Below are 23,253 nucleotides of genomic sequence, written 5' to 3'. Positions count from 1 at the left end.
ATGTCTTGGATCGTACCCCCAGCGACTGTTGAAACCATTTTAACCAGTTAGTTGAATTACTCAAATATTTTCGTTGGGGTCGGAATCCCAATTTCTTGACTAACGGCAATATTTTTTTTTCGTACCGTTTATTTGACCTAACATTGCGAGTAATGCATATCAGCGCGGTATACACAGCACTGTTTGCGACATTAGGTAGGGTAAGGAACCCACAATTCGCCCTGACCCCACAATTCGCCCACCCACTAATCAACTAATTGTTTACGGGGTTTGTTTTTGAATTATGCCAAATAGTAATTTATTTTCAATCTCAGCTATTTTTTATGTTTAAACACGGTTCTAAGAGTTGACACTATATTAACAATAAAAAATAGGTGGTCGTTAGTCAAGATATTCGGTTTCCAACTCGGGCAACAATGAAATTTATTAAAAATTAGTACAAAAAACCTTGCACTATGTGGGTGGTACTGTACGCTTATCATGTAAAGGCACTCTCGCTATATCAGTACCGTAGATAACGAAGAATTCTCTCGACGAAAGTGCGGCGAGAGGTCGCACAATTTTTTTGCTTTTTGGTTTTGTATGAGGACAAGAGAGACCGAAATAATTCTTCACCACGAGCAGGTATGAATGGTATTAGTGTAATGAAATTTTGTGTGTAAAATGCTTCCTCTCCACCGCTAGATGTCGATACTTAAATTAAACAGATTTTGTCTCATTTTTTGGTTCTTTAGTTGAACAGATGTTATGACAATACCTTCAATAAGTTTACCGTTGCATAAAAGCGATTTTTCAAACAACAGAGCGTAAACCATATCGTTCTTTAAATTTGTTTAAATCGCATAATAAATTAATTTTTGTGACCTATTTTGTCATCAAAGAAAGGGTAACCTACTTAAATTCAATTAAAACTTTCTTAGGAGTAGAATCACATTAATTTTATGATATTTTCTGTTTGTTGATATGCTGAAATGTCAGAATCATCTTCAACCATCAATCAATTCATCGTTTTCGTTCGGCGTTACTCACTTGAGTAAGTCAACTTATTTTCATTGAGTACATAGTCGGACTTAAAGAGGGGAGGTTCCAGGGAGTCGTGGCCTTCGGTAAATAGCAAAACAGGACTCAATACAATAGACCAAGGAATGATCGCAGCAGTATAATAACTTTAAGAATTAACGGACAGGACTTTGAATTCTTTCTGAAAATACAACCTACCGGAAGCCAGCAACAACTCGAGCTAGGACGAATCGATACTGCTTGCCGCAAATCCGTGGGACGCAGCTAATTTTTTCACTCCATTCTAACGGATGAAGTTAGCGCTTGACGAAAAACCAGGAAAAGGGACAATGTCACCGAAAAACACTAACGCAGCAAGTCAACGAGAAAAGGAACAACTCTTTATTACGCACGTTTGTAATCGATTGTACACCTGGGTAATTTGGCATTCTTCCGAAGAACCAATTAATAAATCGTCCACATATATTAGTATATACACTAGCACGTTCCCGGTGCGTCGAATATACAGACAGGGGTCTGAATCACACCGCCGAAAACCAAGGCTACAAAGTACACTGTCTAATGACCTGTTCCAACATCTGGCCGACTGGCGCAAGCCGTAAATGCTCTTTACGAGCCTACACACTGATTCCTCCTTGCCTTTAGTGACAAACCCAGGAGGCTGACGCATGTAAAGCTACGTCTACGGTTTCATTTAAGTATGCTGTTTTGACATCGTACTGCCTGAGAAGTAACTTGTTCTTTCCTGCTATAGCCAACATCGCACGCAGCGTTGTTTGTCGCGTTACCGGAGCAAACACTTCCAGATAGTCGATACCAAGCGATTGTGCATAGCCCTGTGCAACGACGCGGGCTTTGTGTTTCACCACCTTCCCCGTTTCGTCACGTTTGATCTTAAAGACCCACTTAGATCCAATCACTTTCTTCCCAACTGGCAAGTTCACGAGTTCTCACGTACCGTTAAGCTCATGAGATCTCATTTCGTCTTCCATAGCATTCTTCCACTTAGGTAAGACCAGCGCCTGCCGATAGTCATCTGGCTCTTCATCATGACAAGTAACTTCCACTACATAATCATTAAATCGTTGCGGTAGGACTCCGCGAGTACGCCGATCAGATCTTCTCAAACACTGTTGATCACTATCATTCTGGTTTTCATCCTCCTCAAAACCCAAGAAATCACACTCGCTTGTATCATTGGCGTCTTCGTACACTGAATTTTCATCGAGTTCTTCTGCTACTCCATCTATCTGCTCAACGGGATTCATCACCATTTCACACTCATTATCAGCTGTCTTCTCATCAGAAACTGTTTGCTGCTTCTGCTTCTCAGCAATCTCCTGCTCCGATCCGTTATCGTAGCCGTAGCTCGATGAAGCGCGCGTCCCGGCTTAAAACAATCCTGTCTGTATTCCGGTCGAGAAAGCGAAAACCTTTATGATGGTCCGAATAGCCAACAAACACAAGCTTTTTCGCTTTAGGGTCAAACTTCTTTCTTTTGATATCCGGAATGTGAACATAAGCTTCACAACCGAAAACTCTGAATTGCGTCAGGTCAGGCTTCAATCCGGTCCACAACTCATGCGGCGTGCGACCAACCGCACGCGAAGGCATTCTGTTCTGAATAAAAGCTGCAGTCAGAACTGCCTCTCCCCAATACTGCTTTTGGTAAATGAGCGTCAAGGAGCATACAATTAGCCATCTCTTGAAGAGAGCGATTCTTCCGTTCCGCTACTCCGTTTTGTTGTGGTGAGTAGGGAACAGTGGATTGTGTCTCAATACCTTCGGATTTATAAAAACTTTGCAAATCATGCCCGGTGTACTCCCCTCCGCCATCTGATCTGATGGCTTTAGGTTTCCGACCGAAAACATTTTCAGTCCAACGTACATACTCACGAATTTTACCTGCTGCTTCATCTTTCGATTTCAGGAGAACCACCACACAAAATCTGCTGTAATCGTCTATCAGCGTCATCAGATATCTGTTACCGCTTGGCGTCCGGTGTTCCATCGGTCCGCACAGATCACTGTGAATAAGATCCAGTGGCTGCTTGGACTTGCGCTCGGTTACTGGAGGGAACGGATTGCGCACCAGTTTTCCTTGCAGACAACACTCACAAACGATTCGTTGGCCACAGTCTTTAATCACTAGTCCACTTGCTAGATCCTTGGATTGGATATCCGCTATGACACTCACATCTCGATGGCCAAATCTTCTGTGCCAAGTATGCTGACACAGTTCGTTGTGGTTAGTGGCTGTCCATTTCACTGCATTACATTGCTCTGCTAGTTTTAACTTATACTGGTTACCGATCGTTTCACCCATTGCGACAACGACACCATCCGGGGCACGGATCTCGCAGCAGTTAACCTTGAAAATTACTGCAAACCCTTTCAATGCTAATTTTCGAACTGAAATTAGTCCACCGAGGAACGTACAAAACATTTTCCAATTTGATCGCGATTCGTTTACCTTCACCATTTACGCCGAACAAAACCCCGTTACCGCTCCCAACCGATTTTGTCACAGTCCCATCAGCAAGTGTTACCTCGACAACGACATCCCGCAAAAACTCGTTAAAAAACTCGCGGTCGTTTGTCATGTGACAGGTGCAACCACTATCTATCGTCCAGGCACCAGGAATTGCTCCTCCTGCAACGAAACATATAGCACCATGTACCGTGCTCGAGCTCGCTGATGACGTCACCATTGGTTTCGGTTCCACCTGAACCTGCTTCGCTTTTTGTTCGCTGGAGCTAGGAGTCGGTTTGTTTATATTCTCTTCCTTTTTCGAAGCAATTAACTTACGGCAGTTCTTTCGTATATGGCCCGGCATATTACAGAAAAAACACTTTCGTTTGTCATTTTTAAATTTAACTACATTTTTTAATGCTCGCTCCTCCTTTACCTCGCTTTTCGGCAGGCTTCTTCGCTTCTGGCTCTCGTCTCGCAATCGAGATACGACCAAATCCATCGTTAAATCTTCCGGCGGTCTGTTTTCTAACGAAGTAACGAAGCTATCAAAGGACGACGGTAAACTACGCAGCAACATTATGACTCGAAGCAGCTCGCTCAATTCAACTCCCGCATTGTCCAAACGCTCATAGAGATTTTCAATCTCTTCGATGTGTTTTTCGACATCACCGCTCTCGTCCAAATTTAAGGCACATAATTGCTTCAACAGCAACGCTTGATTACCAATAGTTGCTTTCTCGTGGTATGTTTTGAGGTTATACCACATTTCCCTCGCTGATTTTGCTTTCTTTATGAACCTAAGCTGGCTATCCTCTACAAATAGAGCGATTGTAGAACGTGCTTTTCGATCATTCTTCTGCCACTGAGGATAATCATCATCGAGCTCCTCCGGTTTCGGCGATTCGATTACATACCAAACATCATCTCGCTCCAATATCGTCGTCATACGATATTTCCAGGAAACATAATTGCTTCCATTTAGCTTAGTGAAAGAAATTTTCACATGATCCGCCATCTTGACTCGATCAACTTAACACAATCGTCGGAGAGAAAAACGCGATTCTTCCGGAAAACAGCTTTTCTTCATAAATGACCGCTTTTCCTGACACTGGGCCGATAACCTGAAGTTAGCGCTTGACGAAAAATCAGGAAAAGGGACAATGTCACCGAAAAACACTAACGCAGCAAGTCAACGAGAAAAGGAACAACTCTTTATTACGCACGTTTGTAATCGAATGAAAGCAAATATAATGACAATGTATGTGAACAAAGGTATGGTGTTGCCATAAGCAAATACAAGGGGTGACACAGTGGTCATTCTACTCCCACAACGGATAGCTTATTATTACAACCTGCACTGTTATTTAACGATGTTCAATATTTACGACACCAAATGCGGTAATACTTCTTAAAAGCACGTGATGACCATGGCCTAGACATTTCTTTTTTTGCTATAAAGCGGAAAACAACTTCCTTGCCTACGGCCTAATTGAATTATTTGAACGACTGCGAGCTTTTTCGCCGTTTGGCTTACGTTTTGCAGCTGTTAATAATCAGTTGTGGATTAAACAAAAAAAACGTATACAATTACTGCAGCCAAGAGTGGAAGCAAAAACATATTTCTCTTGTCGAGTGCATTTCAAACAAGAAGTTTCCCACTTCATTCTGATGCAGTGAAGTGTGCACTTTGGCTACTCAAGGCACTAACGAGTGCACGATTGTCCACTTTTCTAGGCCATAATGGTCAGATTTAAAAATGGCTGTCGAAAAGCTTCGATGTGGAACGCCGAAATCAAGCCGGAATCAGTTGACTAACTGATGTTAAAAAATAGGCTGGCTAGCTAAAACACCGGCTCCGCGCAATGCAGCTGCGGCTCCGACCGTGGCAATGACAATGAAATACCACGAGCAGCGGGTGTCTGCTATATGCCAGGGGTCCATAACTGACACAATGAGGAATGCCCTGAATGGTATAAATGCGTTCGTTCGTGCGATGATACAATCGAGCTCAACTAGACAGCCGAGACAACTATTTATCTCAGACGAAATTTTCGTAACTTTTTTGCCCAACTTGGTCTACGATAATGTAATGACATAACGGTTTCACTTCTGCTATTGTTTTTACTATCTTTGTTATGTTATTGTTTACTCTGATAGTTCAAAAATTTACGAAACTCGAAATCCTCTTGTCATGATTAAACAAGAATAACTACGTTTGGCTTGTTTGGTTCTATACTCTGCACTGCAGCAACTACATGACCTTCGATGCTATAGCAGTATGCAACTGCGTCTGGGTACGGCATAATTGCACACGATCTAAATGCCAAAAGCCATACAGCTTGCACTAGCCCGGCACCACTTCGCGGGCTAGGATTTCCAACCTGTACTGAGGTGAGACAAAGGTGTTTCCGAGCTTCCTCAGCCATCAGAGTGGAGTCTCTCATGCGGAGATATGCTTTAGCATGTGAATATACGATAATTATGGAGGTGTGATTTACGATTCGGAACATTTCGTGATGATTAACTTACATCACTTTTAGTAATCCGATACTTAAGAAGCAAACCGAAAATGTCGGAGTAGGTTGAAACACGTCTTCTCAGTCTGGTTTGCTGTCTAACATACTCAACGAGAACATTAAAAGTGTATGCTCTCAAACTGGATTCCAAGCTTAGTTGTAAGCTAGAGGTAAGAGGATATCCGTTGAACTGCTTTAGCTTCGGTATGTATATGCAAAAAGCATAAACGCTGCGCTCGACCAACCGACATTACTCTGTATGTGGTATTAACAGTCTTCAAAGCAAGGATAGACCGATCATTAGTCAACACCCTGGAACGAATCGCATGCATTGAATCGGAGGTCAAGTTAAACTGTGCGCATATTGTCACTGGCTGAGACTAATATCTCGTGGCAATGCTATTCATTCTTACAAGAATGGTATGCGAAAACGATGCGTGAGACCCAAGTTGTAACATACCTTTTTAGAGCAGAAGGTTAAAACGATTACCGTAAACTGGGGTGACTTTGATCACTTTTTTGATTGTATCTCAAATATTTTCAGAATATTCTGAAAACAATATTATTCGATATTTTTAAAATAAGTACTGGCATGCATTGAAAAAGATTCAGTCACTACTTCAAAAGTTTAGCAACAATTTTGTTGTTTTTAAATATGCTCTAAAAATTTTACACCAATCATCATTCCGGAGTGACTTTGATCACTTCATTGTTTTGATGAATTTGGTGTAACACTTTGCTACTTTAACTAAATTGAACAGCTTTAAACGACTTAAACGAGTTCATATATATGGAAAGCAATCTGGGGGCCATTCACATTCTACGTGAACAGTTTATAATGGCGAATGTACAAGATTCATACAAAATTTTTAGAATATATATGAATGATTATCCACTGAGAGAGAAGGTGGTCTAAAATCATCAAAAAATTGTCCACGAGGAATATGACTTATGAAATTGTCCAAATTTGCATGTTACTTCACGTCTTGGGTTTTTTTTTAAGAAGAAATATGTAATACGCTGTGGAGAATATTGGGACTCAACATTGCCTTTGAGGAAAAACTTGCAAAAATAACAATAAAATGTATTGTTATAATATTTGTTCATCTTAAGAACTAATCTGGGAACAAAATAAAAAAAAAACTTTACGTATTGCAACTTGTTGTTTTGAATCTGCTTGAACCGATTATTTGTATGCAACAAAAATCGCCAAAAATACACTTTATTTTCAATTAATATTTTAGCATGAAAAACACTCTCTAAACAACAGGAAATGCATGAATTGCAATGCGAACATATATCCGAGCAATCAGTGAAGATTACGACAAGTCCCAAGCACTACCAGCGCTTTTTTACCACATTTTCAAAAAAGAGGTACAGTGATCAAAGTCACCCCGGTGATCAAAGTCACCCCAGTTTACGGTACGTCGAACTTGGTATGAAATTAGTCGCGATAGTTCGCCGTCAAAGAGATTCTTTTTATTAACCGTAATTAGGAAACTGTATCATGATCATGATCGGACCAATTTAGACCATTTTCAAGGTAAATCGTTTTTCATGTCACATTTTCACCATTAGTATTTTATGAAATCACTAGCTGACCCGGCAAACCTCGTCCCGCCTATTTTAGTGTTTCAATTAATAATTTTAAACATTTCAAATTTATTGATTCCTTGCGATTGGATTATATCGTTTAAAAATGATTGGTTTTATCGGAATGACAACATCCTCAACTTTTGGCTTTTGTACATGACTTCTATTCCGGATATATATTGGGTGCATTTCAGTTATTTTTGTTGTTTTGCAGAAACTGAAAGTGGTCATCTTCTAATTAAAAATGGTGTCCAGGGTCAATGCTTGGCTTTCCTACATCATTTCGATTACGGACATATCCATATGTAGTAGTATTCGGTTATTTTCGGCTGTTTCCCAGAAGTTGCCATTTTTCAATTTAAACGGTTGTCTAAGGTCAATTTATAGCTCCTTGCATCATTCTGGATCCGGTGGTACTCATATTGGGTGGTATTTGGTCACTTTGAGCTATTTTTCAGGAACCGTAAGTCGCCATCTTGGATTTAAAAATGGCATTTGGAGACAGTTTCTGTCCCCTGAGCTTCTTCTGGTTTAAGAAACAACCATTTATTGGTCATTTTGGGCTGTTTTCCAGAAACCGGAAGTTGCCATCTTACAATTCATAATGGTTTCTGAGGTCAATTTTCAGCTTCATTCTCGTTCCAGAGATACTCATATTGGGTGGTATTTGGTCATTTTCGGCTGTTTTCCAGACACCGGAAGTCGCCATCTTACAATCCAAAATGTTGTCTGAGGTGGATTTGTGGCTTCAGTGCGTCATAACAAAACCGAAAATACCCATATTGGGATACAACCCAATATGCGTATTTTCGGTTTTGTTATTATTGGCATTTGCCGCTGTTTTTCACAAACCGGAAGTCGCCATCTGGATTTCAAAATGGCATTAGAAGAAAATTTCTGGCCTCTGAGCATCATTCTGGTTAAAGAAACACTCATATTGGATAGTATTTGGTCATTTGCCGCTGTTTTTCACAAACCGGAAGTCGCCATTTTGGATTTAAAAATGGCTTCAGAAGAAAATTTCTGGCCTCTGAGCATCATTCTGGTTAAAGAAACACTCGTATTGGGTGGTATTTGGTCATTTTCGGCTGTTTTCCAGACACCGGAAATCGCCATTTTACAATTTAAAATGTTGGCTGAGGTCGATGCGTGGCTTCAGTACATCATAAAAATTCCGGAAATAGCCATGTTGGGTGGTATTTGGTCATGTGCCGCTATTTTCCACAAACCGGAAGTCGCCATCTTGGATTTCCAAATGGCATTAGGAGAAAATTTCTGGCCTCTGAGCGTTATTCTGGTTAAAGAAACACTCATATTGGATAGTATTTGGTCATTTGCCGCTGTTTTTCACAAACCGGAAGTCGCCATCTTGGATTTCAAAATGGCATTAGAAGAAAATTTCTGGCCTCTGAGTATCATTCTGGTTAAAGAAACACTCGTATTGGGTGGTATTTGGTCATTTTTGGCTGTTTTCCAGACACCGGAAACCGACATCTTACAATCCAAAATGTTGTCTGAGGTCGATTTGTGGCTTCAGTGTGTCATAATAATCCCGAAAATACCCATATTGGGTTGTATTTGGTCATTTGCCGCTGTTTTTCACAAACCTGAAGTCGCCATCTTGGATTTAAAAATGGCTTCAGAAGAAAATTTCTGGCCTCTGAGCATCATTCTGGTTAAAGAAACACTCATATTGGGTGGTATTTGGTCATTTTCGGCTGTTTTCCAGACACCGGAAGTCGCCATTTTACAATTTAAAATGTTGTCTGAGGTCGATTTGTGGCTTCAGTGTGTCATAATAATCCCGAAAATACCCATATTGGGTTGTATTTGGTCATTTGTCGCTGTTTTTCACAAACCGGAAGCCGCCATCTTGGATTTCAAAATGGCATTAGAAGAAAATTTCTGGCCTCCGAGCATCATTCTGGTTAAAGAAATACTCATATTGGGTGGTATTTGGTCATTTTCGGCTGTTTTCCAGACACCGGATTTCGGCATCTCACAATTCAAAATGTTGTCTGAGGTCGATAGGTCGATTTGTGGCTTCAGTGCATCATAACAATTCCGCAAATACGCATATTTGGTGGTATTTGGTCCTTTGCCGCTGTTTTTCGGAAACAAGAAGTCGCCGTATTGGATTTCCAAATGGCGTAAGGAGAAAATTTCTGGCCTCTGAGCATCATTCTGGTTAAAGAAACACTCATATTGGGTGGTATTTGGTCATTTGCCGCTGTTTTTCAGAAACCGGAAGTCGCCATCTTGGATTTCAAAATGGTATTTGGAGACATGCCAGGAGAAGGAAGGGTGTCGAAACCTTATTGACATGTTTTCTACCCCTAAAAACATTCACCTGTCAAATTTGGTCGTATTTGCTTGATTGGTTCACGAGCTGTGCGAAATTTGTGTTTCATTTGTATGGGACCCCTCCCTTATAGAAGAGGGAGAGGTGTCAAACCATTATGGATATATTTGTTATCCCCAAAAACATCCACCTGCCAAATTTGGTTCCATTTACTTGGTTAGTTCTCGAGATATGCAGAAATTACTGTTTCATTTGTATAGGACCCCTCCCTTCCAGAAGAGGGAAGGGTGTCGAACCAATATGGACATATTTGTTACTCCTAAAAACATCCACATACCGAATTTGGTTCCATTTACTTGGTTAGTTCTCGAGATATGCAGAAATTACTGTTTCATTTGTATGGGACCCCTCCCTTCCAGAGGAGGGGGGGGGGTTGTCTCGAACTATCTTAGTCACCTTTTCCGGCCCCTAAAACTCCTATATACAAAATTTTACGCCGATCGGTTCGGTAGTTTCCAAGCCTATATGAATCAGACAGACAGACAGACAGACAGACAGAGCTGCATTTTTATATGTTTAGATAAATGAAATATGTAAATATATATCGGAATGCCCTTCTGTCTAGTTTACAGAAGTAATAATGTATAGCAAATCCGACGTAAATTCACTTAAATATATCGTTTTCCCTGATCATAAAATTTGTATCATGATCGGACCAGGGTGAATCACTCAGTGCAGTGCAAGTTTTTTTTGCCCCGAGTTTGGATCCATTTCACCTTAGGGGGCAACAATGGTGCTTTTTTTTTATTTTCGAAAAATCGAAAAATTTTTGATGTTTTTTCGACGCTATTTTGTTTTAAAGCGTAATATCAATATTCAAAGAGTTTGTCCACATATTAGCATCTTTACACCCATCTTAAATCAGATAATAACTGAGCTCAAAAAGGTGATTCTACGGAAACGGTTTTGGCGTGGTTTTAGTATATTTCACAAAGCAAAGTAATATTGAGTATGTGTCAATATTGAGTCAATGATAATGCGCTTATATCTAAAAGTGGTGGTCAAATTAGTTTCTAAAATGTTCTTCAACAGCTCTAAGAATCAAAATCAGTTGAAGTTGGAATATATTGTAAGTTGTAAATGTTTTGATGTAGTGTTTCATTCATGCGCGTGAAAAACTTTAATGTTTATGTTGAGAAAAATTATATTCTGTTAGAAACAGAATGCGAGTATATCAAACTGAATCTGCTGACAATTAAGTAACGACGTCGATTATGCCAGTGCTTTGAAGACCAAAAAAATAACACCTGGAACGTTAATTTTTAAAATTGCACGAATTAAAAAAATTTCTGCACCGTAATATTTTTTTTTAGTAATCTTCTAAAACATCGCTCACACAACTTTTTAAGATTGATTCTGTCAAAGACCAAACTTTTCCGGATCGCGGAACAATTACCGAGTCCTTTACCTGTTCCGGCTCCGTTCCGACGGAATCTTCCGGGCTCTACTCAGTGCAATGTCGGTATCTACTGTAGATATTTAATTTTGCTAGCAAGCATTCGGTGAGTACCCGAGCGATGTAGATTTGAAATTTTGTCCGCTCTTTGCACGTATGATTCACGTTTGAGTAATCATTTCAGGTGTTAAGGTGAAACGGGATTGTGGTCTTTTCCTATACAATTTTGAGGTTAGAGTTCTTTTTACTTTTGTAGTTCGAGCGTAAAAAATTCGGCATCCTCTAAATAAACAGCACTCAAATTGCTACTTCAGGCATGCAACAGTTGTGAAAACAATTGATCAAAGTTTCATGTACGTAGTCTTCATAAATCAAGAAAAAATTAGATTGCAAAATTCGAGTTGATCGCGACCACGTCCCGTTTCACCTTAATTCGATTCGCATTAGCTTTTACACACTGTAATATTTCGCAACGTTGTTACACTGCGATCTGCATTCCTCTCCCTCTATGTGAAGTGCAAAGCGCAACGTTACGTGCATCGGTTAAATAACGGAATCAATTCAGCTGCCTTTCAACTAAGACTCAAAGGTACTAGAAGTATCTACTTACAAAGGTGCAGCAAATTGTAAATTGCAGGAAAATTTCCTTAACACTATAAGTCTTCAGCTGGTGCTAGTGAATGTCACAGCACAGCAGAATGATTTTTTCTGTTAAGACGCGAACCGTTTTCGCAAACCGTCGAATAAAACTTTTTTTTATTTAATGACCTGCATTTTGAAATCCCTTGAAACTTTATACATACACTAACTGCCAACCAGACCTATATATAGGAGGATATTAGAAAACGATGTGAAACGAAAATTATTCAATACAAAATTAGATCGAAAAAATACTTTTAAACAAAAATTGAACCAGGTAAGCCTTTAGTTTGAATGTTTTTAAAACTTTTTTTGTCGGTACTTTTGTTATAACGAGTTCTCTGTAGATTAAGGGATTAATTGTGTCTTTTTTGGAACCGTGCAACAATTTTTTTTCTACTATAATATCATGTTAGTCAAAATTTTATTTTGAATATGATTTTAGTCCAATTTGATTTCCACTAGTAAGATTTGTTTTTCTTTAGTTGGTCCTACAACCTGCTTCAAGCCTACGAAGATTTTGGTATTAACAAAGTTGCTTGAATTTACCATCCATATAGAATCAGATTGTAGTGCACTCATGGCCAAAAATTTAATCATTTTTTACTGTCAAAAGCTACATTAACCTTGACAAAAAATTCTCCCGTACTCGCTCCTAAAATAGCGTAGACTTTTTTTTCTATCTTCCTCTACTATTTAGTATCAACCAGGTCATTTGACAACATGTCCGACATGAGCTGGTGCCTGCGTCTCATAATCATGTTTTGCGCTAGCTAAATTTGGCACTGCAAAACCGGAAAAATGGTATGTGTCGCCTTAATTTTTTTCTGAAGACAGCAAACTATCGTTCTCTTTGTGAAAAAAAAAGTCTTCTATTACCTTTGCTCGCAACCAGTTGATATTGTAGCAGGTTCGCTACTCACAACAGCCAAAGTCTCTTGTCGTGTGAAGGATTTCGACTGAAGCGTCATACCACACGGGCGACGAACCTTGAATTAAGCAAAGAAGTGCGAATGTTTTTTTTTAATTTTAGATAGTCAAACCGTTGGTGACGTGAAGTAAAGCTCCGTGATTGTTGGTAACTTTTCGATCCACCTTGTTGGATTGTGGATCAACGGAACGAAAGAGTACATACGCCACGAAACAAATAGCCTGTTTTAGTGTTTCCTAAGATCGCCAAAGAAAATAAGACACTTACCTTCAACTTGTTGGACAACTCGCCGGCGCTTGCTAGCGCTTCGCCAAACGTGGACGGTGGCAGTGCATAGCTCGAATGAGTCCCGATGCACAACAGTGACAATATTAGCAACCTGATCATTGTGTACATTTTTCCGCCTGCATAACTTTTCCGATGCGTGCGTCGTTGATGTTCCACTCTTGACGGTGTTTCGCTACGTCTGCCGGGCAAGGAGGAATGAAACGTACTAGACATTAGCACACAATAATATGCGATAATCGAAACAATATCCACCGATGCTCCGATGTGCGAATCGGCTTTTTTTCCTTCTTCAATTTTCACACGCTTTGAGCCGCTCTGTGTGGATATTGTAAACGATTTTGAAAACATAATTTCTAATTATTGCGTTTATTGATTGATTCGTTCTTGTATCACATTTCTTTTGTGTCTTGTCTGGTCTTTCGGTGCAATTGTTTGGGGCTACCGTCGGTGAGCGCGCAGATGGAATAGACTTGACCGATTCGGGTGGTTTCCAAATGCCCCCCAGCCTACGGCGGCAGTTTGATTTGTTCAAGTTTACCAGGTGAATCAACCACGCCTCTGGTCAAGCAGCACAATGGCTCTTTACACATCGTGCAGAGAAGATTTATATGGCGTTAGCGGCGAGCGGTAAGACAGCCTGCGGGCTGCGAGTGGAAGCGGACGCCAAACGCGAACGGACAGAATCTCAGCATGGTATTTATATATAAATCGAAAAATAGTTGCGCTATCAATTTAACGTTTGTGTGTCTGTTGGCAATTTTGATGAGATGGTAAATGATTTAAGCTTGTGAAATTTCTGATTTCTCTCGAGTTTTTTTTTTTTTTTTGCATAAAAATGCGTGAGCCTGACTTTAATATTTTTTATTGCCATCTGTGTTATTATTGAAAAACAATACATTTATGTTCGATTCATACTTTGAGATGTAATTGAAATAGGCATTGCATCGAAATTTATGACATTAATCTTAACTATGCTCTAATAATGAAGAACTGGTTTAGCAAGACCTAAACAAAAATCGTGTCTAGTAGACTTGTTGAAAAATTCAAAATTGCTTAGAGCGCTTATGAAAGTCATCAAATAAAACTTTATAGAATTTGTCTATCAGATTAGATTCAGCTTCATAGTATAAACCACAGAAGTGAGAAGTTTACTAGGGTAACCGCTCCTATATTCATCTCAGTACCTATATTCATCTCAACACGCCTTTTTGATCAATTTATCGTCAAATTTTACCTTATTTTCAACGTAAGACTTTCAGCCACTTGAGAAAATCGAGAAGCAAATAGATATACTTTCAAAAATTTGTAGAAATTTGACGGTAAATTGGACAAATGAGAGAAATAAGATGAATATAGGTGCACCAAGCTGTTGAGATGAATAATGGAGCGATTACCCTATATTAATTATCCTCATCGCTGCAAAAACCTGCTCTTAATCATGACGAGCATTCAAATTTCCCTAAAAAATATTGTTCAACTTGTACAACAATAAAGTAGTGAAATTTTCACAGAACACGTTTGAAAACTTAAGCGTCGGGCAAAAAATTAATGAACAATGAATAAAATCAGCCATTTCATAACCCAAGTTTAACTCAAATCTGATTTGCCAAAAAAATTTTGTTTTTATAGCAAATCATTTATTTATCTCCTCGATTGTCGATAGGAATACGCATGCACAAATTAATTAATTAAAGTAGTCGCGTTTTCTTATCGTTATTGAGACTAAAGATAGACTAAACATTATGCATGTTTAGTGGGATCGGATGGTAATAATTTCCATTAACGAAAAAAATTGTTAATTAAACGTTGGATTGTCGCCAAACCGGCTAGATGCGTTCTAATAATCAACGATTCAATCGGAAATGACCAAAAATTCTTTCATTTCTAACTGTTTGCTGTTAGGCGAAACAAAAACAACAAAAATCTTCAACTGCATTTAAAATTTAAATTTCTGTAACGCTCGCCTTAAAAACATTGGTCAATCAGAGTAACAGCACAAGCAGCTGTTGCAACGGAATGTCCATTTAAAATCTCACTTATTTATCGTCCGACGATCCATTCATTGCACACTGACCATACTGTTTATAGCAATTTTCGCACTTTGCTCTGTTGCTCTCTAGCTTTACTTGTTTTGCTCGTTCATATTTTCGAACACTATTACTTAATCAGCTCGGTTATTAACACAATTTTCTGCCATGTTCACCCTCTTCAACTTCGTGACTATTTTTTTTGCTTTTGTTTCGGCTCCGTACTCAGATTGACAAATCCAACCAAAATAACCACAACCGAACTTTATCACTGCCATAAACAGTAAGCTTCTTACATTCGCCGAAATCGAAATCTCGTACCGCACTTCACGCCTAATGCGGTTACACTCTGTCGTTAGGAATGTACTACGACACTTGCGGAACGCAACGGCCACAACTGCAAGATAAGCGAAAAGAAACGACCGGTCCAGCTGACTGCTGGTAAGAGACTGAGTAGTAGGCTTCATTTCGTACGCTTAAAGTATACTAAGAGGACCGAAGGCTCGTCGGGTGGTCGCCGGCCGGACCACGCGTTGTTAGTACATTTACCATGTTGTATCGGTTTTTGAATTAGAATACTTCTCTCAGGAAGTTCGGCTACATAGGGATGTGAAATGAAAATCTAAAACCGAAAAAAGTGAAAAATATGTCCAATTTCAAATGCTTATAAATCGGTTATTATTCGATGGATTTCCTTCGTTCTTGCAGCGATAGATTGGAAAATCTTCTAAGATTCTTCCCAAAAGAAGATAATTGTAATTTTATTATTCACACTATTGTACTATTGAAAATAGTCAAGCCTTGTCAAAACGAAAAATTCGATCTCTGATTGGTCGTTATGTGATTGCTTCCCAAGCACGGTCGACAGAATCATATACCTTGAAATTGAAAACATGCTATTTGGCCTATATAAGAGCCTGTTTCGGCCGAAGCCGCTCATAATAGTTCTAGAAAGCGACAACAGCAGTCATCCTTCCTTAGCAGCAGCACTAGCCCTGTGGTTGGTCACCACGTCTCAGGAGCAGCGCGGTTCTTCTCAGCGTGTGTCGCCAGACTGCCATTATTCCCCTCGTGTTGGGGCAGCATGAAGATTGCCATCAGGAAATCCAATTTTGAAAATCAAAATGCTTTTTCAAGGCAAATAAACAAGTCATTGAAAGTTAATAATTTTTGACAACGCAAGCAAGCATTCTGTGTTGGATCCTAGCAATTTAAATCTGTCGCACGCAAAATGCCTTTTTCAAGGCAAATAAACAAGTAATTGAAGGTTAATAATTTTCTGGCATCAACACAAGCAGACATTCTGTGCGGGATGCAATCAAATTCTGTTGTAGTTGTCTAATTTTTACTTTATTTAATAAACCCCCCACTGTAGGGGCAGCGCAAAGGCTGCGATCAGCATAACCGACTTTGAATAACGAACTGCCCTGTTAGAACGCATTCACAAAGACAGTTAGGCCTCTGCCATGGTGAACGCGAACGCGAGCGATGGGGCGAGAAACTTGCCGCAGGTAAATGAACAGCTCTCTTTACGGCTGTTCGGCATTCTGGATTTTGGCAATCAAAACTTATGCTGGCTATCTGATTTTCGGTGTGAAAACAGCCTTCAACTTTGTTGTCAGAGCGCCTGACTACGATTTGGTAATATTGTTTGAGTTAAATGTTTACAAAATTTTACAATATTCCTCTTTCTCCCATTCAATAAAACAGGTAATACGATGCCTTCGTCATACGCAAGTTCACCATAACTCCCGCTATCGACGTAACACAGAGATGCAATCAGCGTCATATCCGATTTTAAATTCAACAACAAACTGTCCTTTTTAGGACAACCAAACAAATGAATTGAAGATTCAATATTTTCTCGTTCTGAGCTTTAACCAAAAGTTAATTATCTTGATTTGAATACACATGTACATATACTTTGACTGTTGAAACTTGTTTGCGTCGCAAGAGTTTGTTCTTTTCCTGTTCAGTGAGGTCGTATTTATATGTGCAAACTTAAATTGAGTAGTACTTCAACTTTATTTGCACAGAATTTTCAATACTGCGAACATTTGCTAAAAAAATTACTGACACGCAAGCAGCCGGGTTATCTTTCTTGTAAAAGTATTCTACTTCAACCTTGCGGTCGTGGCTTTGCACACAACCCTCTTGTGATTTTTTTTCTCTGCGATATCGAACGCGCGCGAATTCTGCATGACACGTGCTTAACGTACAACGTATTCTTCGAAAAGCATGTAATGCTATGTAATTCAAATGGCCGTTCAAATCGAATAAACAGTTTATTAATACATTACGCACATTTTTATAAGTAATTAGTTTATTCCTGACTTAATGAAACTGAAAAAAAAATATTTCAAATTTAATGCAATTAATACATTTTTTTCACTTCATTCATAACTCATGTTGATTGTTTTTAAGCCTTTTTAAACTACTGGGAAAAACCAGATCTTCGACGCTAGCGATTTTTGAATACGATTTTGTCTAAAAGGATACACACAAGAGAGTTATGTTTTCTTCGACTCAGCATATAATGATGTTATCACAGACAAACAGACGTGCTTCTTCGAAGAAAAATCCTGAAAAATCTTCGTCCTCATTCGAAACGTTTCACCCATGCGCCACCATGTGAGCTTATTGCCTACTAACTTATTTTCGTAAAACGGTTTTTGTCTTTGCTAATGGGTGTGTACGCTTGCTTAAATCAACACTAGCTGCATTAAATATATTTTCTTCATATTTGCAGAAATGGAAGATTTCTCCTAATGCACCAACTCCGCCTGTTACGATTCTCTTGGTTCAGTTTAGCCTTTACGAATAGACTTGAATTATTGAGAACTGTAGCAGAGGGTCCAAAGCCCCTGTAAAGGAGGATGGTTGCAACAGCTCTTAACCATGGCTGTTGCGTAAAATCCAATGGTTAAAACCCCTAAGCTAAGGTGTTATGCGACCCGTGCCGATGGATGACGTGGTGGGGGGGGTTTAAGAAATACCCAGCCTCTAACGGAGCCTGTGGAGTACCAGGGCACCCTTCACAGTAATTAGCCCTTACTGCATCACGCGGGTCACTGATGCAGCGGACTCTTCTTTACCCAGCGACTCGTGGGAATTTTATGAACGACAAAACTTCACAAAATTCGGCCACCGGCAGCCTTTCTTTGCCGGAACCCATGGACTCATCGGAGCGTAGTCCAATAAAAACAAACGCACCGGGCAGAACGGAGGAGATGGAGCATGAGGATGATTTCAACCTCGACAGCGAATCGCTGGACGGAGGACCCTCGGCTTCATCCTTAATCCTACTTTCTCCACAAGGGAATGACGAAAGTCAAATGGACTTTCCCGGTCCACAGACAAGGCCCGATGACGAAGGGAAACCCGAATCATCGGCACCCCTTGTCAAGCGACTTTCAAATGCGCAAAGGCGGCGACTGAGCAAAAATCTTCGCTCCGGTCTCTCGTACGAAGAAGCCAGGAAGCTGGCCCTCCTTCCAACAGAGCAGCCTGCTCAATCGAACCAAGTTGCCGTCAAGCGACAGCGGTCGGACGACTTGGTGTCACCAAACACCAGTACTAAGTGTCCACAGCCTAAAAAACTGCGGAACGGCACTGGTTTGGGGTCATCGGGTTCGAAGCCGCTCCCGAAGGCCACATATAGGGACATGGTGGGAGCTATAAGCCTTGCGGTTACTTCTGCTACCCACCCCAGCTCCCTACTCACAACGGACCAGCTTCAGGCTGTCCGGACCTCCATCCTCGATCACATTGCGGACCAGGAAAATCCAACCACCAAGCCCAAGTTTAACGGTTGCCATCTAAAAAATGGCTTCCTGCAACTTGCCTGTGCCGACAACGACACAGTGCAGTGGTTGGAAAGGGAGGTACCTTCTCTCGTACCATGGGAGGGAGCACAACTTCGTGTATACCACATGAAGGATCTGCCGAAGGCCAGACGGTATGTCGGTTACTTCGCGGACAGTGCGAACTCTCCGGACGAGAAGATTCTTCGTTCACTCCAGAATCAGAACGACCATCTCTCTACCAAAATGTGGCGAGTCTGTAACCGCAAATTGGTAAAGACCTTGGTCGAACTAGTTCTGGATATTGACGAAGAATCGGCCAAACTCGTTGAGAGTAGAAATTATGAACTGCACTACGGTTTCGGCAAAGCACGCATCCGAAAGGTAAGCGGAAGGCCGAACGTCACAGGCGGGAAAGACTCCGTCGCAATGTCAAGGAAGGTACGTGCGGGTAACTCCTCCGGGAGTACTCTGCCACCACCCAGGCAAAACGATCCTACGAATGGGCTAAAGGTTCACGTGGGAAACTCCTCCGGGAGTGCCCGAAAAGTCGCACCCCCCGGAGTCAAAAACCGCCACAGTGTGCGCGACGACCTTCTGTTGCCAATCGACTGCTGCAACCGAAGCCGAACAGTGAGGAAGAGCAACTTCCATCAACCAGCCAAACCGCTGTTGGCAGCCGTCAGCCAATACCAGGATCATCTTCCGATCCGGACAAAGACGGCAACTTCACTGCAAAGTGAGCAGCCTTCGCTGCGTGCAAGCGAATCTCCATCACGCAAAAGGCGCCTCGGGTGTTCTTTGCAGGAGATTCGCCAAAGAGCAGCTAGCGGCTGCTTTCATCCAGGAGCCGTGGATCAACGAATCCAAAGTTCTCGGACTTAACGCTCCTAACGGTAGGTTAATCTACTGTGACACGCAGTCCAAACCAAGGACTGCAATTCTGCTAAATAGAGAACTAAAATTTTTACCTATTACAGAATTTATCCAACGCGACGTCGTTGCCGTCACGGTTGAAGTACCGACAACCAGAGGAAAGCAGGAAATGGTTGTCGCGTCGGCCTACTTCCCGGGCGACCAAGGTGATATACCGCCACCCGAAGTTGCTGCGCTCGTGCGGTACTGCAAGGCCATCAACAAGCCGTTTCTGATCGGCTGCGATGCCAACGCTCACCACACGATCTGGGGCAGCTCGGACACCAACACCAGGAGTGAGTACCTACTTGAATACCTTACTTCTAACGATGTCAATGTATGTAATGTAGGGAATAACCCCACGTTTATCAACGCTATTAGACAGGAGGTCCTTGATCTCACTCTGTGTAGCGCCTCTATTTCTGAAAGGATTAAAAATTGGCATGTCTCCGATGAAACTAGTTTGTCGGACCACAGACACATCGTTTTTAATATAGAGGCTAACCCTCTGAAAAGAGAGCTGTTCAGAAATCCTAAGAATACAGATTGGGAATCCTTTAAGGAACGCCTGATCGATTCACGAACTTTCAGTTACAGCAACATTCGAAATTCTGTTGACCTGAATTCGGCAGCAAATGATCTACAAAACAGAATCATGGATGCTTTCGACGCTAACTGTCCACTAACACAGCGGTCAGTATGCCGTGACGTACCCTGGTGGAATGATCAACTTAGTGACCTTCGTCGGGAAACTAGGCGGTTGTTCAACAGGGCAAAAGTCACGTCTAACTGGGACGACTACAGGGCGTCCCTCACTAAATACAACGCCGAGCTACGCAAGGCTAAACGGAAATCCAGAGTTAGTTTCTGTGAAAGAATCCAAACTCTGCCGGAAGCTACGCGGCTCCAAAAGGCGATGTCCAAAGACCATACTAACGGTTTAGGACAGGTGAGGAAAGAGGATGGATGCCTCACTGTCACTACCAAGGAAACGCTGGAGGTTCTTATAAACACCCACTTTCCTGGATCGACAGAGACCGAAGAACTGAATAGTGATGGGTCGCGGCAGGACAATTCGAGGCATATGGCGTCTCGGGAGTCCATCCTGCTGGCCCGTCGACTGTTCACGGAAGCTTTAATAGGTTGGGCTCTAAGCTCATTCGACCCTATGAAGTCTCCTGGTCCAGACGGCATACTACCCATCTTTCTACAAAAATCGGCCGCAGTTATCATGTCCGAACTCATCAACCTCTCCAGAGCCAGCTTTATCCTGGGCCATATTCCGGATAACTGGCTGAAGGTGAAGGTAGTGTTTATCCCCAAAGTTGGAAGAAAGGACAAAACCCTACCTAAAACTTTCAGACCCATAAGTCTGACTTCATCGCTTCTCAAGTTGATGGAGAAAATAATGGATAAATATATCCGTGATGAGTTTCTTAAAGACTCCCCGCTGAACAGGAACCAACATGCCTATCAAAGCGGCAAGTCAACAGAAACTGCTCTTCACAGCTTAGTGACGTTGATTGAAAAGTCCCTGAGTTATCAGGAGACGGCGCTATGTGCCTTTCTTGATATTGAAGGGGCCTTCGATAACACGTCCTTTGCATCAATCGATACGGCTCTTTCTCATAAGGGAATCGACCAAACTTCAAGGAACTGGATACACGCAATGCTCTCTAGCAGAGTGATCACAGCAACCTTGGGAGATTCGTCTGTAACAATGTCAGTGATCAAGGGGTGTCCGCAAGGAGGAGTTCTCTCGCCCTTGTTATGGTCACTAGTTGTCGACGCACTTCTCAACAAGCTTTCACAGCTTGGTTACGAGGTAATTGGATACGCCGATGACATCGTCCTCATCGTCAGAGGTAAAGATGACGCAACTCTGTCGAGCCGAATGCAAACGGCTCTGAATACCACCATGTCATGGTGTTTACAGGAGGGTCTAAACATAAACCCCTTAAAAACAGTCCTAATTCCATTCGGCAGACGAAGGACGATCTCCATCACTCCTCCAATACTGAGTGGAGTTAGACTGGGCTTCAGCAATGAAGTCAAATATCTCGGAATTATTCTGGACAAGAAACTGAACTGGTCTGCACAACTGGATCATGCCGCTAAGAAAGCGATCTCAGCGATCTGGGCCTGCAGAACTCTCTTCGGTAAGACCTGGGGACTGAAACCAGACTTGGCACTCTGATCTTACAAGACCATTGCCCGACCAAGAATCACCTATGCTGCTCTAGTGTGGTGGCCTAAGGTGAACGAAGTGACTGCGCAAGCCAAACTCAAAAAAGTTCAAAGACTTGCATGTCTTTCGGTTACCAGCGCTATGCGAACAACTCCAACTGCAGCCATGGAAGCTATGCTTTGCCTACTACCTCTACATCTTCATGTGAAAAAGGAAGCAGAGCTTGGCGCTCTAAGGTTGCAAAGGAGGAAAACCATACTTGAAGGGGACCAAATCGGCCACCTTCGCATACTTAGGGAGTTCAAACTAACTCCGCTATTAACCACAGTCTCCGACTGGATGGACGTTAGGTCCAACATGGATATTCCATATAGAGTGATTGAAACAAACCGCTCTATGTGGAACAATGGAGGGCCTAATCTTCCACCTGGCATCGTCAATTTTTATACGGACGGCTCGAAAATGGGATCCCTAACGGGATCTGGTATATACGGACCCGGTATCAGGGAAACGTTTTCCCTGGGAAAATGGCCCACCGTTTTTCAAGCAGAGGTATATGCCATATATATCTGCGCAAAAATATGTCTGCAACGCAACTACAGACATGCGAAAATCGGTATATTCTCGGACAGTCAAGCAGCACTACTAGCACTTAAGTCCGTCAAATGCGCTTCCAAACTTGTTTGGGAATGCATTGAAACTCTACGGGAACTTTCCCGACAGAATTCAGTTTTTCTGTTTTGGGTGCCCGGACACTGCGGAGTCGAGGGTAATGAACACGCTGACTACCTAGCAAGACAGGGATCAGCTCAGCGGTTTATTGGTCCCGAGCCGTTTCTGGGTACGTCCATTTCCGCTATCAAAAGCGAACTATTAACTTGGGAAAGGCTAGAAATAGTATCCCAATGGCAACAGGCACAGGGTTGTAGACAAGGCAAACAGTTTATCTATCCGAACCCTGGAACCGCCAGAAAGCTACTTAGTCTAAATCGTAGTGACCTACGGATAATCACGGGACTCCTCACCGGACACTGTCCCGCTTTTTATCATTTAAAGAAAATCGGCGTAGTGTTGAACGACACCTGCCGATTCTGCAAAT

General features: G+C 41.5%; 1 protein-coding gene across 5 annotated transcripts in view; it reads right to left on the bottom strand.

The window, feature by feature from the left end:
* LOC129720432 (juvenile hormone esterase) overlaps window positions 1-23,253 on the bottom strand; it is a 101,466-nt gene that overhangs the window by 20,293 nt on the left and 57,920 nt on the right. For 2 of the 5 annotated variants that reach the window (XM_055671942.1, XM_055672037.1), the window contains one exon: window positions 13,201-13,399. In XM_055671942.1, coding sequence (XP_055527917.1) covers window positions 13,201-13,399 — 199 coding nt within the window. The other 3 variants (XM_055672153.1, XM_055672095.1, XM_055671995.1) reach the window with 3 other exon arrangements.

The sequence above is a fragment of the Wyeomyia smithii genome, chromosome 1 (genome assembly GCF_029784165.1).
Source record: "Wyeomyia smithii strain HCP4-BCI-WySm-NY-G18 chromosome 1, ASM2978416v1, whole genome shotgun sequence".
Taxonomy (NCBI): Eukaryota; Metazoa; Arthropoda; class Insecta; order Diptera; family Culicidae; genus Wyeomyia; species Wyeomyia smithii.
This window is presented reverse-complemented; position numbering and strand designations above follow the sequence as displayed.